Below are 16,143 nucleotides of genomic sequence, written 5' to 3'. Positions count from 1 at the left end.
ACTCAGACTGTCTGACCAGGAGCGGAAGCGCAGACTTTCAGCAGGTTTGTGTCTGTACTGTGGCCACAAGGGTCATTTTGTGCGTCATTGCCCACAGAAGCCAGGAAACTCCAGCACCTAGGGTTGATTGGAGAGACTGCCCTAGGTGGATCGACGCCAAATGCTAAATTCTGTCCCAAACTAACTATTCCCATGACTATCGTATCTAGTGAAGAATCACACTCTATCCTGATTATCTATTAATTCTCAAGTGGCTGCAAATTTATTTTCCAAATGTTTTATTGTTTTACAAAGATAAGAATAGCAAATACAACAGATGTTGTCATAAGGCACGAATAAAACAGATCAAGACAACAATGCCCGTGTGTGCTGCAAACATTATGCATGTTAAACAGCGTAGGAGGACCACGGAGTGTCATAGAGTCCAATCAGTAAGCATATATAAAGTGTACATAGCATAACAAAAGGTTCCAATTACAGGACACGGTTGCAATGTAACCGAAAATCAAAGAATTGAGGAGAGAAAAAAAAAGAGAAAGTAGGGAAAGTCTTCACCCTAGTAATAGGGGGAAGTGAGAGAAGAGGGGAAGGTAAGGGTGGAAGGTACAACCCGAAAGGTCATCCTACTGCAACAAACACTAGGAACCCATGAATCATGGAAGATAGGGTCATTGTTGGATGAGCATAGGAAATCCAGGGAAGCCATGTTTTTTCAAGGCGAGTGGTCATGTCATTCAGGACAATAGAAAGGTATTCGTTGACCATGTAGCTATCCAATCTCGACTTGACAGAAGGGAATGGTAGAGTGGGGGATTTCCAAGCTTGAGCTATGGTCTGCTTCGCCGTCAGGAGGATGTGGGTGAAAAGCTTGAATTGTAGGCTTGTAGGACCCGGTGGTCGAAAATGCAATAGTGCTGTCCAAGGATCCCGACCCATCGGGGTATGAAAGAGGGAGCGTGCTAGCTTGAAGATTCTTACCCAAAAGCGAACGGCCCTGGGGCAGGTCCACCAGGTGTGCAACATGTCACCTCTGTCTGAGCAACCACGGAAACAGGAAGCAAGGTATCCAGGGACAGCATGTGCAATCCGACCAGGGACAAGGTACCAGCGAGTGAGGACTTTATAGGCCGATTCCAAGGTCGTGATTTTGGTAGAACAATGAGAGATCACATCCCAGGAAGAGGACCAATCAGTCACGTTTTTGTTGGAGATCCCTTTCCCAGTTAGCAACTTTAGATTGTCCAGATGGGGTTCAGCAGTTGTAAAATTTTTATATAAAAGTGAGACTAGACCTGAGTAGTGTGGGGAGTTAACGCAGATTTGTTCAAATTGTGTAAATTTAGTAAATGAGGAGTCCCGCTGGATTAACGAGAAGACCCAATGTGGGAGTTGTAAGCAACAAAACTTCTCAGAGAGGGGATGTCATACTTACACTACCATTCAAAAGTTTGAAGTCACCCAGACAATTTTGTGTTTTCCATGAAAACTCACACTTATATTTATCAAATGAGTTGCAAAATGACTAGAAAATATAGTCAAGACATTGACAAGGTTAGAAATAATGATTTTTATTTGAAATAATAATTTTCTCCTTCAAACTTTGCTTTAGTCAAAGAATGCTCCATTTGCAGCAATTACAGCATTGCAGACCTTTGGCATTCTAGCTGTTAATTTGCTGAGGTAATTGGGAGAAATTTCACCCCATGCTTCCAGAAGCCCCTCCCACAAGTTGGATTGGCTTGATGGGCACTTCTTGCGTACCATACGGTCAAGCTGCTCCCACAACAGCTCTATGGGGTTGAGATCTGGTGACTGCGCTGGCCACTCCATTACAGATAGAATACCAGCTGCCTGCTTCTTCCCTAAATAGTTCTTGCATAATTTGGAGGTGTGCTTTGGGTCATTGTCCTGTTGTAGGATGAAATTGGCTCCAATCAAGCGCTGTCCACAGGGTATGGCATGGCGTTGCAAAATGGAGTGATAGCCTTCCTTATTCAAAATCCCTTTTACCTTGTACAAATCTCCCATTTTACCAGCACCAAGGCAACCCCAGACCATCACATTACCTCCACCATACTTGACAGATGGCGTCAGGCACTCTTCCAGCATCTTTTCAGTTCTTCTGCGTCTCACAAATGTTCTTCTGTGTGATCCAAACACCTCAAACTTCGATTCGTCTGTCCATAACACTTTTTTCCAATCTTACTGTCCAATGTCTGTGTGCTTTTGTCCATATTAATCTTTTCGTTTTATTCGCCAGTCTCAGATATGGCTTTTCCTTTGCCACTCTGCCCTGAAGGCCAGCATCCCGGAGTCGCCTCTTCACTGTAGACGTTGACACTGGCGTTTTGCGGGTACTATTTAATGAAGCTGCCAGTTGAGGACCTGTGAGGCGTCTGTTTCTCAAACTAGAGACTCTAATGTACATGTCTTGTTGCTCCGTTGTGCAGCGGGGCCTCCCACTTCTCTTTGTACTCTGGTTAGAGCCTGTTTGTGCTGTCCTCTGAAGGGAGTAGTACACACCGTTGTAGGAAATCTTCAGTTTCTTGGCAATTTCTCGCATGGAATAGCCTTAATTTCTAAAAACAAGAATAGACTGTCGAGTTTCACATGAAAGCTCTCTTTTTCTAGCCATTTGGAGAGTTTAATCGAACCCACAAATGTAATGCTCCAGATTCTCAACTAGCTCAAAGGAAGGTCAGTTTTATAGCTCCTCTAAACAGCAAAACTGTTTACAGCGGTGCTAACATAATTGCACAAGCGTTTTCAAGTGTTTTCTAATCATCCATTAGCCTTCTAACACAGTTAGCAAACACAATGTACCATTAGAACACTGGAGTGATGGTTGTTGGAAATGGGCCTCTATACACCTATGTAGATATTGCATTAAAAACTAGACGTTTGCAGCTAGAATAGTCATTTACCACATTAACAATGTATAGAGTGTATTTCTGATTAATTTAATGTTATCTTCATTGAAAAAAAATGTGCTTATCTTTCAAAAATAAGGAAATTTGTAAGTGACCCTAAACTTTTGAACGGTAGTGTACCTCCTAGGGTCTCGAAAGGGTATACCCCCGAAAGTGAGAGTAAGGTATGAACTTGGAGGAAGCCCTTCTCTCCCCAGCAATTAAAAGCAGACAAGTGCGAGACCCCAGGAGGAAATAGGGGGTTATGCTAAAGATTCATTAACGGCAGATGTGAGGAAGCCAGGCCACTAGAGAACTTAATTGAATCCCATATTGCTAAGGAATGTGTCATTAGCGGACAGGGTGATGGGGATCGGAGGTGCGGGGGAATCCAAAGGTACGAGGTGGCAGGTATGGGATGAAAGTGTTAGAAGTTCTAAAAAAAAAGCCACATTGGCGGATCTTTAACATTGTGTAGTGGGGCCAGTTGAGCAATGGTGGCCTGCCTGGTAATATTTAAATAAATTGGGTGCTCCTAGACCTCCATCACACTTGAGGCCATGATAAACGAATGTAGCTTTCGTTGAAAATTGTGTAGTATGTCAGGTGGAATGGCTACAGGTAGTGTTCTAAATAAGTACAACATTTTAGGTAGAATTGTCATCTTCATAGTATATATCCGATCGAACCCGGAGAGTGGTTGGTGCGCCACTTTTCCAGGAGTGCGGTTAGGGATTTAATAAGTGGGGGGTAATTAGCGGTAAAGAGTGCCTCGTATGTTGGGGTGATTTTAAAAGGAAAGTGTGGGTGCAATTGGGAAACAGATTCTTCTGGTAGTGAGATGTTGAGGGTGAGGGATTTAAATTTATTGATGGTCAACCATGAGATAGCAGCAAATTCGTCCGAGGTCTTGAATAAGTTGGGAAGGGTGGTGAGCTGCTGGGTCAAGGTAAGTAGAATGGCATCCGCAAATAAGCAGAGCTTATGAACCAAGCCTGCCACCTCGATCCCTTTAATGCTGACATTGGACTGAATAAGCTTTGCTAAGGGTTCGATACGTAGAATAAAGAAGATGGGGAAAGAGGGCAACCCTGTCAAGTTCCACATCTGACGGGGAATAGATTGAGGCTGAAGGGGAGTAGTACAGTGCTGAAACCCAGGAAAGAAATTTAGGCCTGAAACCCCATTTGTGAAAGATGTAGGACATGTATTCCCAGGAGACAAAGTCAAATGCTTTTTGTATGTCTAGCGAGTGGAACATAATGTTAAGATTTCTGGAGCGAGCAAGATGGGCTAAGTGCACTATCCTGTGGATATTATCTCCAGTCTGTCTACCGGGAACAAAACCTGTTTGGTCTCTATGGATTAGTCCATTCAAGAATCGATTCTTGTGGGCGGCTAATATGTTTGCTAGGAGTTTAGTGTCGATGAGTGTGAGATGGGGCAATAGTTTATGACTAGCAGGGAGTCCTTATCGGGTTTTGGGATCATGACAATCTTAGCTTGAAGGGAGGAGGGGTGGAGGGGAAACCCCTTGGTCAGGGAGTTAAAGAGATTCGCTAGATGTGGGCTGAGGATATCTGAACGTTTCAGTAAAACCATCTGGGCCCGGAGCTTTTGAGGACTTCAATTTCTTTATTTCTAAACTGACTTCTAGCGGGGATACGTCTTCCTCTAGGATCGACAGGTATGTATCAGTCACTGAGGGAAACGATAATCTGTCAAAAAGTTGGTTCGCTTCTGCAATATTAAAGTGGCTAGGTTGAGAATATAGAGCAGAAAGCGCAAATCCAAACATAGATGTTATTTTTCTAGGATCTGCTGTTATAGTGCCCGAGGGGGTGCGTAGTTTGATAGGGGAGAAGTGTTGTGATGGAGATTTAAGTTGTTTAGCTAGAAGAGAGCCGGGTTTGGTGCACTGTGAATAAAATCTCTGTTTAGTCCATCTGAGCCGTTTCTCCGCCTGGTTAGTTAGTAAAAGGTTAAGTTCTAATTTAACATCTTGTACTTTAGCAGCGGCAGAAGGGGAAGACTTCCAGGCCTTTTCATCGATATCAAGCTAAGTGGTCAGTTCGGTAATCTTTTTAGATCGTTCCTTCTTTATGAAGGAAGCCAGTGAGATGAGACTGCCTCTCAGAGTAGCCTTCTGTGCCTCCCAAAGGGTAACAGGAGATGTGACTGATTCCGAATTTAGGGGGAAGTTGTCCTCCACTGCTGTTTTGATCTTTGCAAACGAGTTTTGGACCGTGAGTAGGGAGTTATTTAGGCACCATGAATAGGAGGCCACACGAGGGAACAGGGAGGACAGCTAGATGGAAAGCTGGCAGTGGTCAGACCAGTGAACACTAAGTATGGTGGCAGAGGAGACCATAGGGAGCGTGGATTGATTGACAAAAAAATGGTCAATGCGATAGAGGGAAGAATGGGGGTTTGAGTAAAATGTATAATCCTTAAGTGTGGGGTTGAATTCTCTCCATATATCTATTAAGACATGAAAATGCAGCAAGTCTAAAAAGGGTTTGGAGAGGGGGGATTGTGGCGCAGTTTGAGGTGGAGAGCGGTCCATTGTCGGGTCTGTTTCAAGGTTAGAGTCTCCCATGATCATGATGATGCCCTGTTTATGTGTAGCAATTACCTGAAATAGATGCGAGAAGAAGCGATTTTGATATACATTAGGTGCATAATGAGACAATGGTCACCTCCACATCAAAAAGTGTGCCACAAAGTAATATATATCTTCCGGTAGGGTCTGCAATTTCCTTGGAGCATATGAATGGAAGGTTTTTCCTGAATGCCATAACCACCCCCCTACGTTTGTCAGGTGCACAGACTTTATGAAAAACTGGGAAGTGGGGACTAAGAAATGTAGGACTGGAGGAGGTAGGGAACCTAGTCTCCTGTAGAGAGACAATGTCCACTTTACAGGATTTGTAATAATGAAATGCTTTGGATTTCTTGTTAGGAGAATTAAGACCCTGAACATTATGTGATATTACCTTAAGTTGTGGAACAGCCATTTACGATGGGAGTAAAGGAGAATGCTAGAGACAGATGACCTTCCGAGTTGGGGATGGGAGACAGGTTTAGGGAAGAGAGAGAAAGATAAAGACAATAAGAGATACGAAAGACAGAATAGAAGTGAGAAGAATGTTGTAGACCGTTCCATACGGAATACAATTGAGGGTCACTAGCACCAGGACATATAGGTGCAGAAGTAAGACAGTCTGGTGTGCGAAGATAAATGAGAAGTTGAACATGAGGAAGAGGGAGTGAGTAGGAAAGTCTGGTGAAGGAGGAGGAAACAGGGAAGAAAAGTGGAGCATTACAGGGTACTATACAAATTTATATAGACCGATTATTAAAGAGTGTGTAGTAGCAACAGTTTATATGGTGAAAGGAAGGAGGTAGATAAAGGGAATATATTATTCCAAGAGTGTGGAATAAGGTGTAGCATAGACAAAACACAGAGCATATAACCGGGTAAAAATACCAACTTGATTAAGCAAAGTAGCATAGAGCCTGTAAAAAACGAAACAAAACAGCAATAAGAGAGATACAAGAAGGCAAAGCGGCATGATACAAGAGTCTCGCAGTTACCCAGAGAGCCTTCAACTCTCTTCGATCTAGAAAAAAGGGATCAAAGAATACTTACCAGTCCCAGAAATCAGGTTGGATCCTGGCTAGTAATGACAGCAGTTTGCCTTGGACATGTGGAAGCCTGTCTAGTCACTTTGGTCCATTCCGGCTGCATAGTGATCTTGTTCCGACGTGATTGTGATGTCAGCAAGTCATGCTGAGAGGAAGGCTGTTGTAGGCCAACGGAGCACAGTGTGGACTTGAAGTCATCAGGCGTCGAAATGGTGTGAGCCTTGCCATCATGGGAGAAATGTAGCTTAAAAGGAAATCCCCAGCGATATTTTATGTTGTGGGACTGCAATGTTTCTAGGTATGGTTTCATGGCTTTCCCCTTTTGTATAGTGGTAGATCAGCAAAAACTTGATATGAATGTCCCTGGAAAGACCAGGAGGATTTCATCCTGGCCTTCTGCATAATCACTTCCTTGGTCGCAAAATAGGTTAGCTAGAGAACAATGTCTCTGGTTCTGCCATCGGGGAGTTTAGGGCCTAGCTATCGGTGAAGTCTGTCCATTTCTAAGTGGTCAATAGGAATGGCTGGGGCAAGTTCCTGGAACAATGCCGTGATGGAGAATTTCAGATCCTCAACTGATTCCGGGGATTCCTCTGATACGGAAATTACCCCCTCTGGCTCTGTTCTCCAAATCCTCAATGTGCAGAAGGGCTGCATCTAGGTCCAATCTGAGGTGGTCAATCTAGTCGTCATGTTAGGTCAGGACTTCCTTTGCATTGTACATTTTGTCTTCAAGGTCACTCGTATGGTTACTAAGTTCTCTGATTTCCCACGTTAGGTCTTTGGTGGGGCGTGAAGCAGTGTCATTCAACTCCTGTTGAAGAAGTGTTTTCAATTTTTGAAGTAGAGCCGCGTCCCTCGTGGTGACAGTGTCTGTCGCCTGTTCTGGAGTATGTGAGGGCCCACTATCATGTAATTCCTCATATTGTTTAGGAGAGTTGAAGAGGCTGTCGCTGTAAGTAGGGGACATAGCAGGCTGCGCGGCCCCTAGCTCGTCTTCGCTTGACGGGCTTATGAGCTGAGAGTCCCATCTCACTTGGTGTAGCTTCCTCACATCACATTCCCTGTGGTTGTAGGGGAGCGAGGAGGGAGGGGAGGAAGGTTACGCTTCTGGAAGATCACAAATAGCTGCTGATGTGCCCGGGTGTGGAGGAGCAGTTTCAATGTGCAACCATCTCCTTCAGCTGCTCACGTGACCCCCAAGTTATCAGTTCTTACAGAATATGGTTTGACGTATCCCAGTAAATTCCAGGCTCAATTTGTAAAGAATGTAAGAAATCATGTGCTCACTGAGCGTTTTTACCAGGTACGCCCAGAATCTATGTAGCTATCAGGTGTAGGCTTTGCTATCGGTGGCCACTGGGATAAGGATGGAGGTTATGGGGAGGCAAGGTGGAGGCAAGGTGGCGTTTGCGGGAATCAGATACAAAACAAATGTGAATGGGTTTGCAGAGTGTGCCACTCATTCAGTAGATCGATTGATGGTAGGCCTCAACAGGTATACAGCAGAGGACGTGTAGTATTAGGGTGGTGGTGAACACTGCAATATTCATCCCTAGGTATGGCGAAGATGGCGGCCGCTCTGCAAGACTGACCTCCTGAGAGATCCTGTGTGGTCCTCAGTGATCCCACTAGCCATGATAGGCAGTGTCGAGCACCTGTTGCCCTCTATTAGCGCTGGACCTGCGCTTCCCGGACCAATACACTGACTTTCCGTCCGGCGTGAGTTCGGCCCGAGCACTTTCGGTCTAAATATAGGCCGGGGATCTGCAGTTTCTGCTAGGCCTTGATGGTGAATGTCCTCGGAACCGGACAAAACCGGTATCAAAGTGTACTCCTAAGAAGCGGGGGTCTGGTGGAGATAGATGCAGAGCCACTCAGTCCCCCAGAGGGGAGGATGGGGGTAGATTGAAGATGGCTCGGCGGAGCTCTGCAATAGACTGTCCGCTCACCGCAAGGTTCAGGCCACCCGGATCGTGGCTGAAAATTTCATTCAACAGGCCTTAGTAGACCATCCCCACTTGGCCACAGTTCCTCTGGGGAAGCCTCTGGCGGTCGCTTCTGTAAATGGTCAACCTCTGCCAGACCCAATTCTGTCCATCACCAAATCTCTGAGGCTACAAGTAGGATTCCTTAACTCGAAACAAATACCTTTTTATGTCATGCCAAAAGCCCCGATCCTGCTGTGACTGCCATGGCTTCGCCGACACGCTCCTATCCTTGATTGGAATTCCGGAGAGGTCTTCCGATGGGGATCCCGATGTCTTTACCGTCCTTCCTCCTCATCGTCCCTATGATTGTCCTTTAGAATTGCTCCCTGAAGCTTCACCCCCTCGTGGACGGGTTTATCCTCTCTTCTTACCTGAAACCCAGGCCATGCCAGCTTATGTGAAGGAGAACCTAGAGGGGGGGTTCATCAGGAAGTTTTCTTCTCCAGTCGGAGCTGGATTCTTCTTCATTGAAAAGAAAGATGGATCACTCCGACCATGTATCAATTACCGTGGTTTAAACCAAATCACGGTTAAAACAAGTACCCCTTGCTGCTATTCTCTTCGATAGAATTTGTGGGGCCAGGAATTTCAAGAAGCTGGATCTACGCGGGGCTTATAATCTGATTTGTATCCATAAAGGTGACGAATGGAAAACTGCATTCAACCCCCCGAGACGGTCACTACGAATATCTTGTGATGCCCTTTGGACTGTGTAACGCTCCAGCTGAGTTTCAGGAATTTGTGAATGACATCATCCTGGATCTACTGTATGTCTCTGGTGGTATATCTGGATGAAATCCTGATTTACTCACCAGATCTGACTACGCATCGGAAGTAGGTTCACCAAGTCCTATTCCGGTTAAGGGGCAATAGCCACTATGCCAAATTTGAGAAGTGCGTGTTCGAAAATAAATCCTTTCCCTTCCTGGGCTATATTGTCTCAGATCGTGGACTCCAGATGGATCCAGAGAAGCTGAAGTCCGTCTTAGAGTGGCAACGTCCACAAGGTTTCCGGGCCATACAGAGATTTCTTGGGTTCACATATTTCTACCTGCAATTCATCCCAAACTTCTCGTCTATTACTGCTCCAATCTCTGCCCTCATCAAGAAGGAAGTGATCGCTAAGGTCTAGACCTGCTGAGTCAGCAGTCACCAACCTCAAGAGCGGCTTCACTTCAGCCTCTGTTCTTCACCATCCTGACGTGACTCGGCAGTTCTTTCTGTGGGATGACGCTTCTTTCACTGGTGCTGGAGCATTCCTGTTTCAAAGAAACTGTAAGGGTAAGGCAGTAGCCTGTGGCTTCTTCTCTAAACTCTTCTCTCCTGCAGAGCGTAATTACTCCATTGGAGACTATGCGTTACTGGCCGTCAAATTGGCCCTAGAAGATTGGAGGCCCCTGCTAGAGGGGGCTATTCATTCTTTCATCATCTATACCGATCACAAGAATCTCACATAATTACAGTCTGCACAATGACTGAACCCTCGTCAATCCAGATGGTCACTGTTTTTTGCATTTCAGTTCCTGCTTGACTTCTGTCCTGCAGATAAAAATGTAAAGGCCAATGCTTTGTCCCAGTCGTTTGAAACTGATGACTCAGAAGAGGACCCTCGACATATCATTGATCCTTCTAGGATTATTGCTGTTAACCCTCCGCAGATTAGAGACATTTCTCCTGGAAAATTTTTTGTTCGTCCTGCTGACAGAAAAGAAAATTCTCATCCGGGGATATAATTCCAAGCGGACTGCCATGGATTTTGTTACCGGCCTTCCCCCTTCTGCTGGATGTACCACTGTCTGGGTCGTGGTGGATCACTTTATTAAAATTCCCCCTGTCTGGCCTTCCCTCAGCTCCTCGTTTTGCAGATTTGTTTGTTCAACATATCTTTTGTCTGCATGGACTACCCCTCCATAATGTGTTTGATCGGGGTGTACAATTTACGTTTTACTTCAGTAAAGTTTCTGTGGGACTTATAGCACAGCGTGATCTCGCGAGATCACGCTGTGCTGTGAGTAAGTCCCATAGAAACTTTACTGAAGTGTCGGGAGTGTGAATAGAAATCGCATCCTGGCTGGAGACGATGTCTATTCACTCTCAAGACACTTCGGTAAAGTTAATGTGGGAGTAAGTGATAACACAGCGTGATCTCACGAGATCACGCTGTGCAGTGAGTACAGCTAATTATGAAACAAGAAAAGTGTATGACACTGATTGGTCAGCGTCATACACTTCTCTTTACAACGCCCAGTTGGTAAAAAGTTAAAAAAACAACCAGTTGTCTATTAAGAAACAAATTTGCATAAATCTAAAATTGTTCATAACTTGGCCAAAAATGATCGTTTTCCAAAATAAAAACCACTGTTGTTATCTACATTACAGCGCCGATCAGATTATGTAGGAGATAGGGCACTTATAATCTGGTGACAGAGCCTCTTTAACTAGACTTTTAAAAAACGTTGGACATGTCATAGTGACATGTCAGAAGTTTTGATCACTGGGGTCCAAGCACCCCCACCCTCAAATGAAGCGGCAAAATGCCCTCGTGTGAGTGCTGTTTCTAAGTGGCTTTCTTCGGAAAGCTGAGCGAGTGATTTATGGGTTCAATAGAAAGTCTATGGGTCCGTACAACGCTCGCTCGTCTTTCCAAGGAAAGCCGATCAGTAACGAAGCGGCACAGTGCCCACCTGAGCGCTTCTGCCTCTTCACTTTAGCTATCAGTAGTCCCAGCAATTTTTTTTTATTAAATAAATGTATTTTGTGTTTTTAGGCACCTTCCCAAATCCCTTTTGTTACATTTTGTTTTTAATTTTTAACATACAGCTTCTATGTTTCCAGTCTACATAGAAACTAGATCGTTCTGTCTTAGCCGATTCCGTATCTTAAAAAGTAAAAAAATAATAATAAAAGTAATTTAGGAAGTTGCTTAGAAACACTAAAGAAAACAAACGGTAAGAAAAAAATTGATAACAAAGGTGTATATAGCCTTAAAAAAAATCTTTAACATAAAAACTTAATTTAAACAATAGGTAATTTTCTGATGACACATTCCCTTTAAGTGGTTTTTTATTAAACACGTCTGGCATTAATCATGCCTTGTTGTGGCTAATGAAATGTAACCCAATTGCCAAATGAATTTGGTTAACTGGTTGATTTAGTAGCTATGGGGGCAATTATTTTTATAGAGAGGGCCAGGTAGGGCTGAACAGCATTTTTCCTTCAATAAATGAAATAATCATTTAAAAACTGATTTTTTTTTACTTGAGTTATCTTTGTCTAATACTTAAAGTAGTTTGATGATATGAAACATTGTGAAAATATGCAAATATAGAATAAATTGGGACAGTGCAATTACCTATTCACAGCACTGTAGCTATTTTATGTGTATGGCTAGCCAAAGGCTCTTTCAGACCTAATGAAATTTTGTAGAAAACACTACTAAAAACAATCAGATAAGTGCAGAGTTAAATATTAATAGAAAGTGAGAGAATATATCAGATAAGATTGATTATAAGCCAGAAAAAAGTGACAGATCATGTGAAGTGGAAATGTTCTTAAAGTAATAGCTATTATTTTATGAATATTAGGGTTCTCTTCCTTATTGCTATATTTCCTTTTTAATTCTACTTTACTTATATGATCTAACATATACTATTACAATGATATATAAATATTGTACAACTTAGCGATATATGCTCATTACCCATTTTGTATTTTAATCATAGAAAGAAATCGACAAATCGAAATTTAAAGGTGGTGCTTTCAGGCTAAACCTTTATCCAAGGGAATATTTTGACATAAATCCCTACCATTCTAACAAACCTTTACCACCGCTGAAGAAAAAGACAGAGAAAAAGGTTGATGTGAAACCATTTAAGCCAAGCTCACCTGCTAAGGAGGTAAGTATAAATGTATGACTCCTAACCTTGCTACAGTACTTTTGTTAGTGGTGAACTTTTATTGCACCCTTCATTTGTACATTGGTGTTTCAGTGGGGTGCTGTGTGCAGGAATACTTACCGATCCCTGCACCTTGTCATTTTTTGGGTCCAGCACCGCTCACGTGATCTTCATTCTGACCTGGTCTGGAATCGCTGCTTTTCAGAAAAACGGAAGTAAGGCTCTCAATGCATTCCTATGGAGCCTCGTTCTGGCTCCCATAGGAATGTATTGAGAGCCTGAGTTCCGGTTTATTCGAAAGCACAGTGACTCCAGACAAGTCAGAGGGAAGATCACGTGGATCGGTAAGTATTTTTGCACACAGCACCCCACTGAAACACCAATGTACAAATGGAGGGTGCAAAATAAAAAAGTGGAGTGCTTCCGAGTTAAGATAAAGTTGCACTAATTTTCAGTCTTTATTCCTTCATTCATTTTCAGACCCCCAATATGCAGTTTGCAACCTGCTTCTAGTTTCATAGTTTTCTCATGTGGGGGTGTCCCTCCCAGCAATACATGCTGGATGTGAGGTCGGTGTTTCCAGGATGCTGCTGCCTTTCCTAGCTCACATGTACCAGCACAGGTTCATTCCTGTACTGCTTTCTCCTTCTACAGCCAATGCGGGATCTCTTCTCCCTTGTTCTGACATATACTGATGCTAAGGAGTGTGTGATTTCTCCTCTTCCTCCCTCTGCAGAGTGTCCATGGGCACTCTCTCCTTTCTTTATACAGCCTGTGATCTCTTGCCCGCTCCCCCTGTGTGCTTTTCTCCCAATCTACACTCTGATACTTACAACCTAATGTATCTGCCCTCCCCGAAGATGTGGATTCCTTCCCAACTCTCCACACTCTGATTTGCCTTGTACAACCTCCCCCTCAGCAGTGTGCTGTTGGATTTATGTCAGAATTTGCAGGACACCAGCTAGCTGAAGAAGTTACACAGACTAAATAATAGGAATTTTTGAAAGAAGACTATTTAGAAAGTTGTATAATTTTGCATTTAGGAAGCAAATGGACAAAATAAATAAATAAATAAATATATATATATATATATATATATATATATATATACACACTACCGTTCAAAAGTTTGGGGTCACCCAGACAATTTTGTGTTTTCCATGAAAACTCACACTTATATTTATCAAATGAGTTGCAAAATGACTAGAAAATATAGTCAAGACATTGACAAGGTTAGAAATAATGTTTTTTATTTGAAATAATAATTTTCTCCGTCAAACTTTTCTTACGTCAAAGAATGCTCCATTTGCAGCAATTACAGCATTGCAGACCTTTGGCATTCTAGCTGTTAATTTGCTGAGGTAATCGGGAGAAATTTCACCCCATGCTTCCAGAAGCCCCTCCCACAAGTTGGATTGGCTTGATGGGCACTTCTTGCGTACCATACAGTCAAAAAGGATTTTGAATAAGGAAGGCTATCACTCCATTTTGCAACGCCATGCCATACCCTGCGGACAGCGCTTGATTGGAGCCAATTTCATGCTACAACAGGACAATGACCCAAAGCACACCTCCAAATTATGCAAGAACTATTTAGGGAAGAAGCAGGCAGCTGGTATTCTATCTGTAATGGAGTGGCCAGCACAGTCACCAGATCTCAACCCCATAGAGCTGTTGTGGGAGCAGCTTGACCGTATGGTACGCAAGAAGTGCCCATCAACCCAATCCAACTTGTGGGAGGGCCTTCTGGAAACATGGGGTGAAATTTCTCCCGATGACCTCAGCAAATGAACAGCTAGAATGCCAAAGGTCTGCAATGCTGTAATTGCTGCAAATGGAGCATTCTTTGACGAAAGCAAAGTTTGAAGGAGAAAATTTCACATAAAAATCATTATTCCTAACCTTGTCAATGCCTTGACTATATTTTCTAGTCATTTTGCAACTCATTTGATAAATATAAGTGTGAGTTTTCATGGAAAACACAAAATTGTCTGGGTGACACCAAACTTTTGAACGGTAGTGTATATATATATATATATATATATATATATATATACATATATATATATATATATATATATGTTAGTGTGAAGGTGTATATAGCCTTTAAAAGATTTTTTGTTCTTACTGTTTTAAAGAAGACCTCCAGTGCAAATGCACCTTTCCATCATAGCCCACCCGCACCTGATTATCGATCAAACTCTGAACTTCTCTTAGTTATATTTTACTTACTTCCCTGTAGTCCAACCTCCTGTCTGCTTCAGATCAGACTCCATTTTGAATTTTAGATTTCATCCTGCTTTCTCTTACTCTGTGCTGTTATTAATCCCATGATGCCTTAGTACAGCATCACATGAGAAGACACGGCCAGTACCATCTGTGACTGCTGCGAGGACAGTGTGACTATCCTTCTCTTAACCCCTTATCCATTCATTGCCAAGGATATATCTTATAGCTCCTAGTCCGCACTTCAGTAGCCAAGGATTGGGAACTGCATATATATAACATATATAATATAGAACTTTTCTTAATATTATCACCCCCTTATTAATTAGATAGTACACATGCTCTCTGTTCGTCACATATGGTGGGTCTTTTTTTTTAGAAAGGAAGTGAGAGCAGTAGCTTATCCAATCACCTTTCTGCGCCTAATTAGGCAGGTTATTAAATCCATGACCCGGACGTTTAGCTGTGTCCAGATCGCGGCGTCACATAAGTAGCACCAAGCATTTGCACCACACACAAACATCAATAACGTTTATTCATTTTATACTGTCCCGAACCTGTCCGTACTGAATCTTTAGTATGAAATCCGCTGACTGTTTCCATATCATACCCGTTACATGAAAACGATAGCGATTAGAAAATGTCATTTTCAGAAAAGATATTTTCATCCACTTATGGTCGCCATAAACAATCGTTTCTAACTAGTTCCAGCGACATGTGAACAAAAACTTAGCGTTTGTATAGGTGGATGAAAAATTATATACCAATATAATCCCCAATTTAAATTGCATGCAAAATTTGGTTGTTGCATTCAATGATTATCATTGGGCGTTTTGGGGCGGCCGCCCGGGGGGGCCATGGCTGCCCCAAGTACAATGCGTTTTTGCCGCGATATTGTATATATCCTGTAAAGGGCCTGCAGACATAAAAGTCACATGACCTTATGTCTGCACTTCTTGTTACTGATTAGAGACCTGCTGGTCACATGACTGCAGGTCCTGCAACAGCAGCAAGAGAGAAGAACTTGAGGTGAGGTGAGCTGCTAGGTAAGTATAAGGGGATCATGGATTTGTTTATCGGGTCTGTGCTTAGGAGGGTCTGTATTTAGGTGGTCTGGGGTCTGTTTTTAGGGGGTCTGTAGTAGTTTAAGGAGTCTGGTCTGGGGTCTATATTTAGGGGATGTGGTCAGGGGTCTGTATTTAGGGGTCTGGTCTGGGGTCTGTATTTAGGAGGTCAAGGGTCTATATTTAGTGGGTCTAGTCTGGGGTCTCTATTAGTTTATAAGGTCTGTATTTAGGGGTCCTGTCTGGGTCTGTATTAGTTTAGGGAGTCAGGTCTGGGGTCATTATTAGTTTGGGGTCAGGTCTAGGGTCTGTATTTAGGGGTCTAGTCTGGGGTCTGTATTTAGGAGGTCTAGGGTCTATATTTAGTGGGTCTACTCTGGGGTCTCTATTAGTTTATAATGTCTGTATT

At 43.0% G+C, this 16,143-nt stretch overlaps 1 protein-coding gene across 2 annotated transcripts in view; it reads left to right on the top strand.

The window, feature by feature from the left end:
* The window catches only part of CFAP96 (cilia and flagella associated protein 96), a 73,491-nt gene that overhangs the window by 40,125 nt on the left and 17,223 nt on the right, over window positions 1-16,143 (top strand). The window contains exon 6 of one of the 2 annotated variants that reach the window (XM_075860180.1): window positions 12,271-12,456. In XM_075860180.1, the coding sequence (XP_075716295.1) occupies window positions 12,271-12,456 (186 nt within the window). The remainder of the gene's footprint in view (window positions 1-12,270; window positions 12,457-16,143) is intronic. The other variant, XM_075860181.1, reaches the window with a different exon arrangement.

This window comes from Rhinoderma darwinii, chromosome 1 (genome assembly GCF_050947455.1).
Source record: "Rhinoderma darwinii isolate aRhiDar2 chromosome 1, aRhiDar2.hap1, whole genome shotgun sequence".
In the NCBI taxonomy this organism is placed as follows: Eukaryota; Metazoa; Chordata; class Amphibia; order Anura; family Rhinodermatidae; genus Rhinoderma; species Rhinoderma darwinii.
Note: the sequence above shows the minus strand (reverse complement) of the source record. Positions and strands in the feature narration are given on the sequence as shown.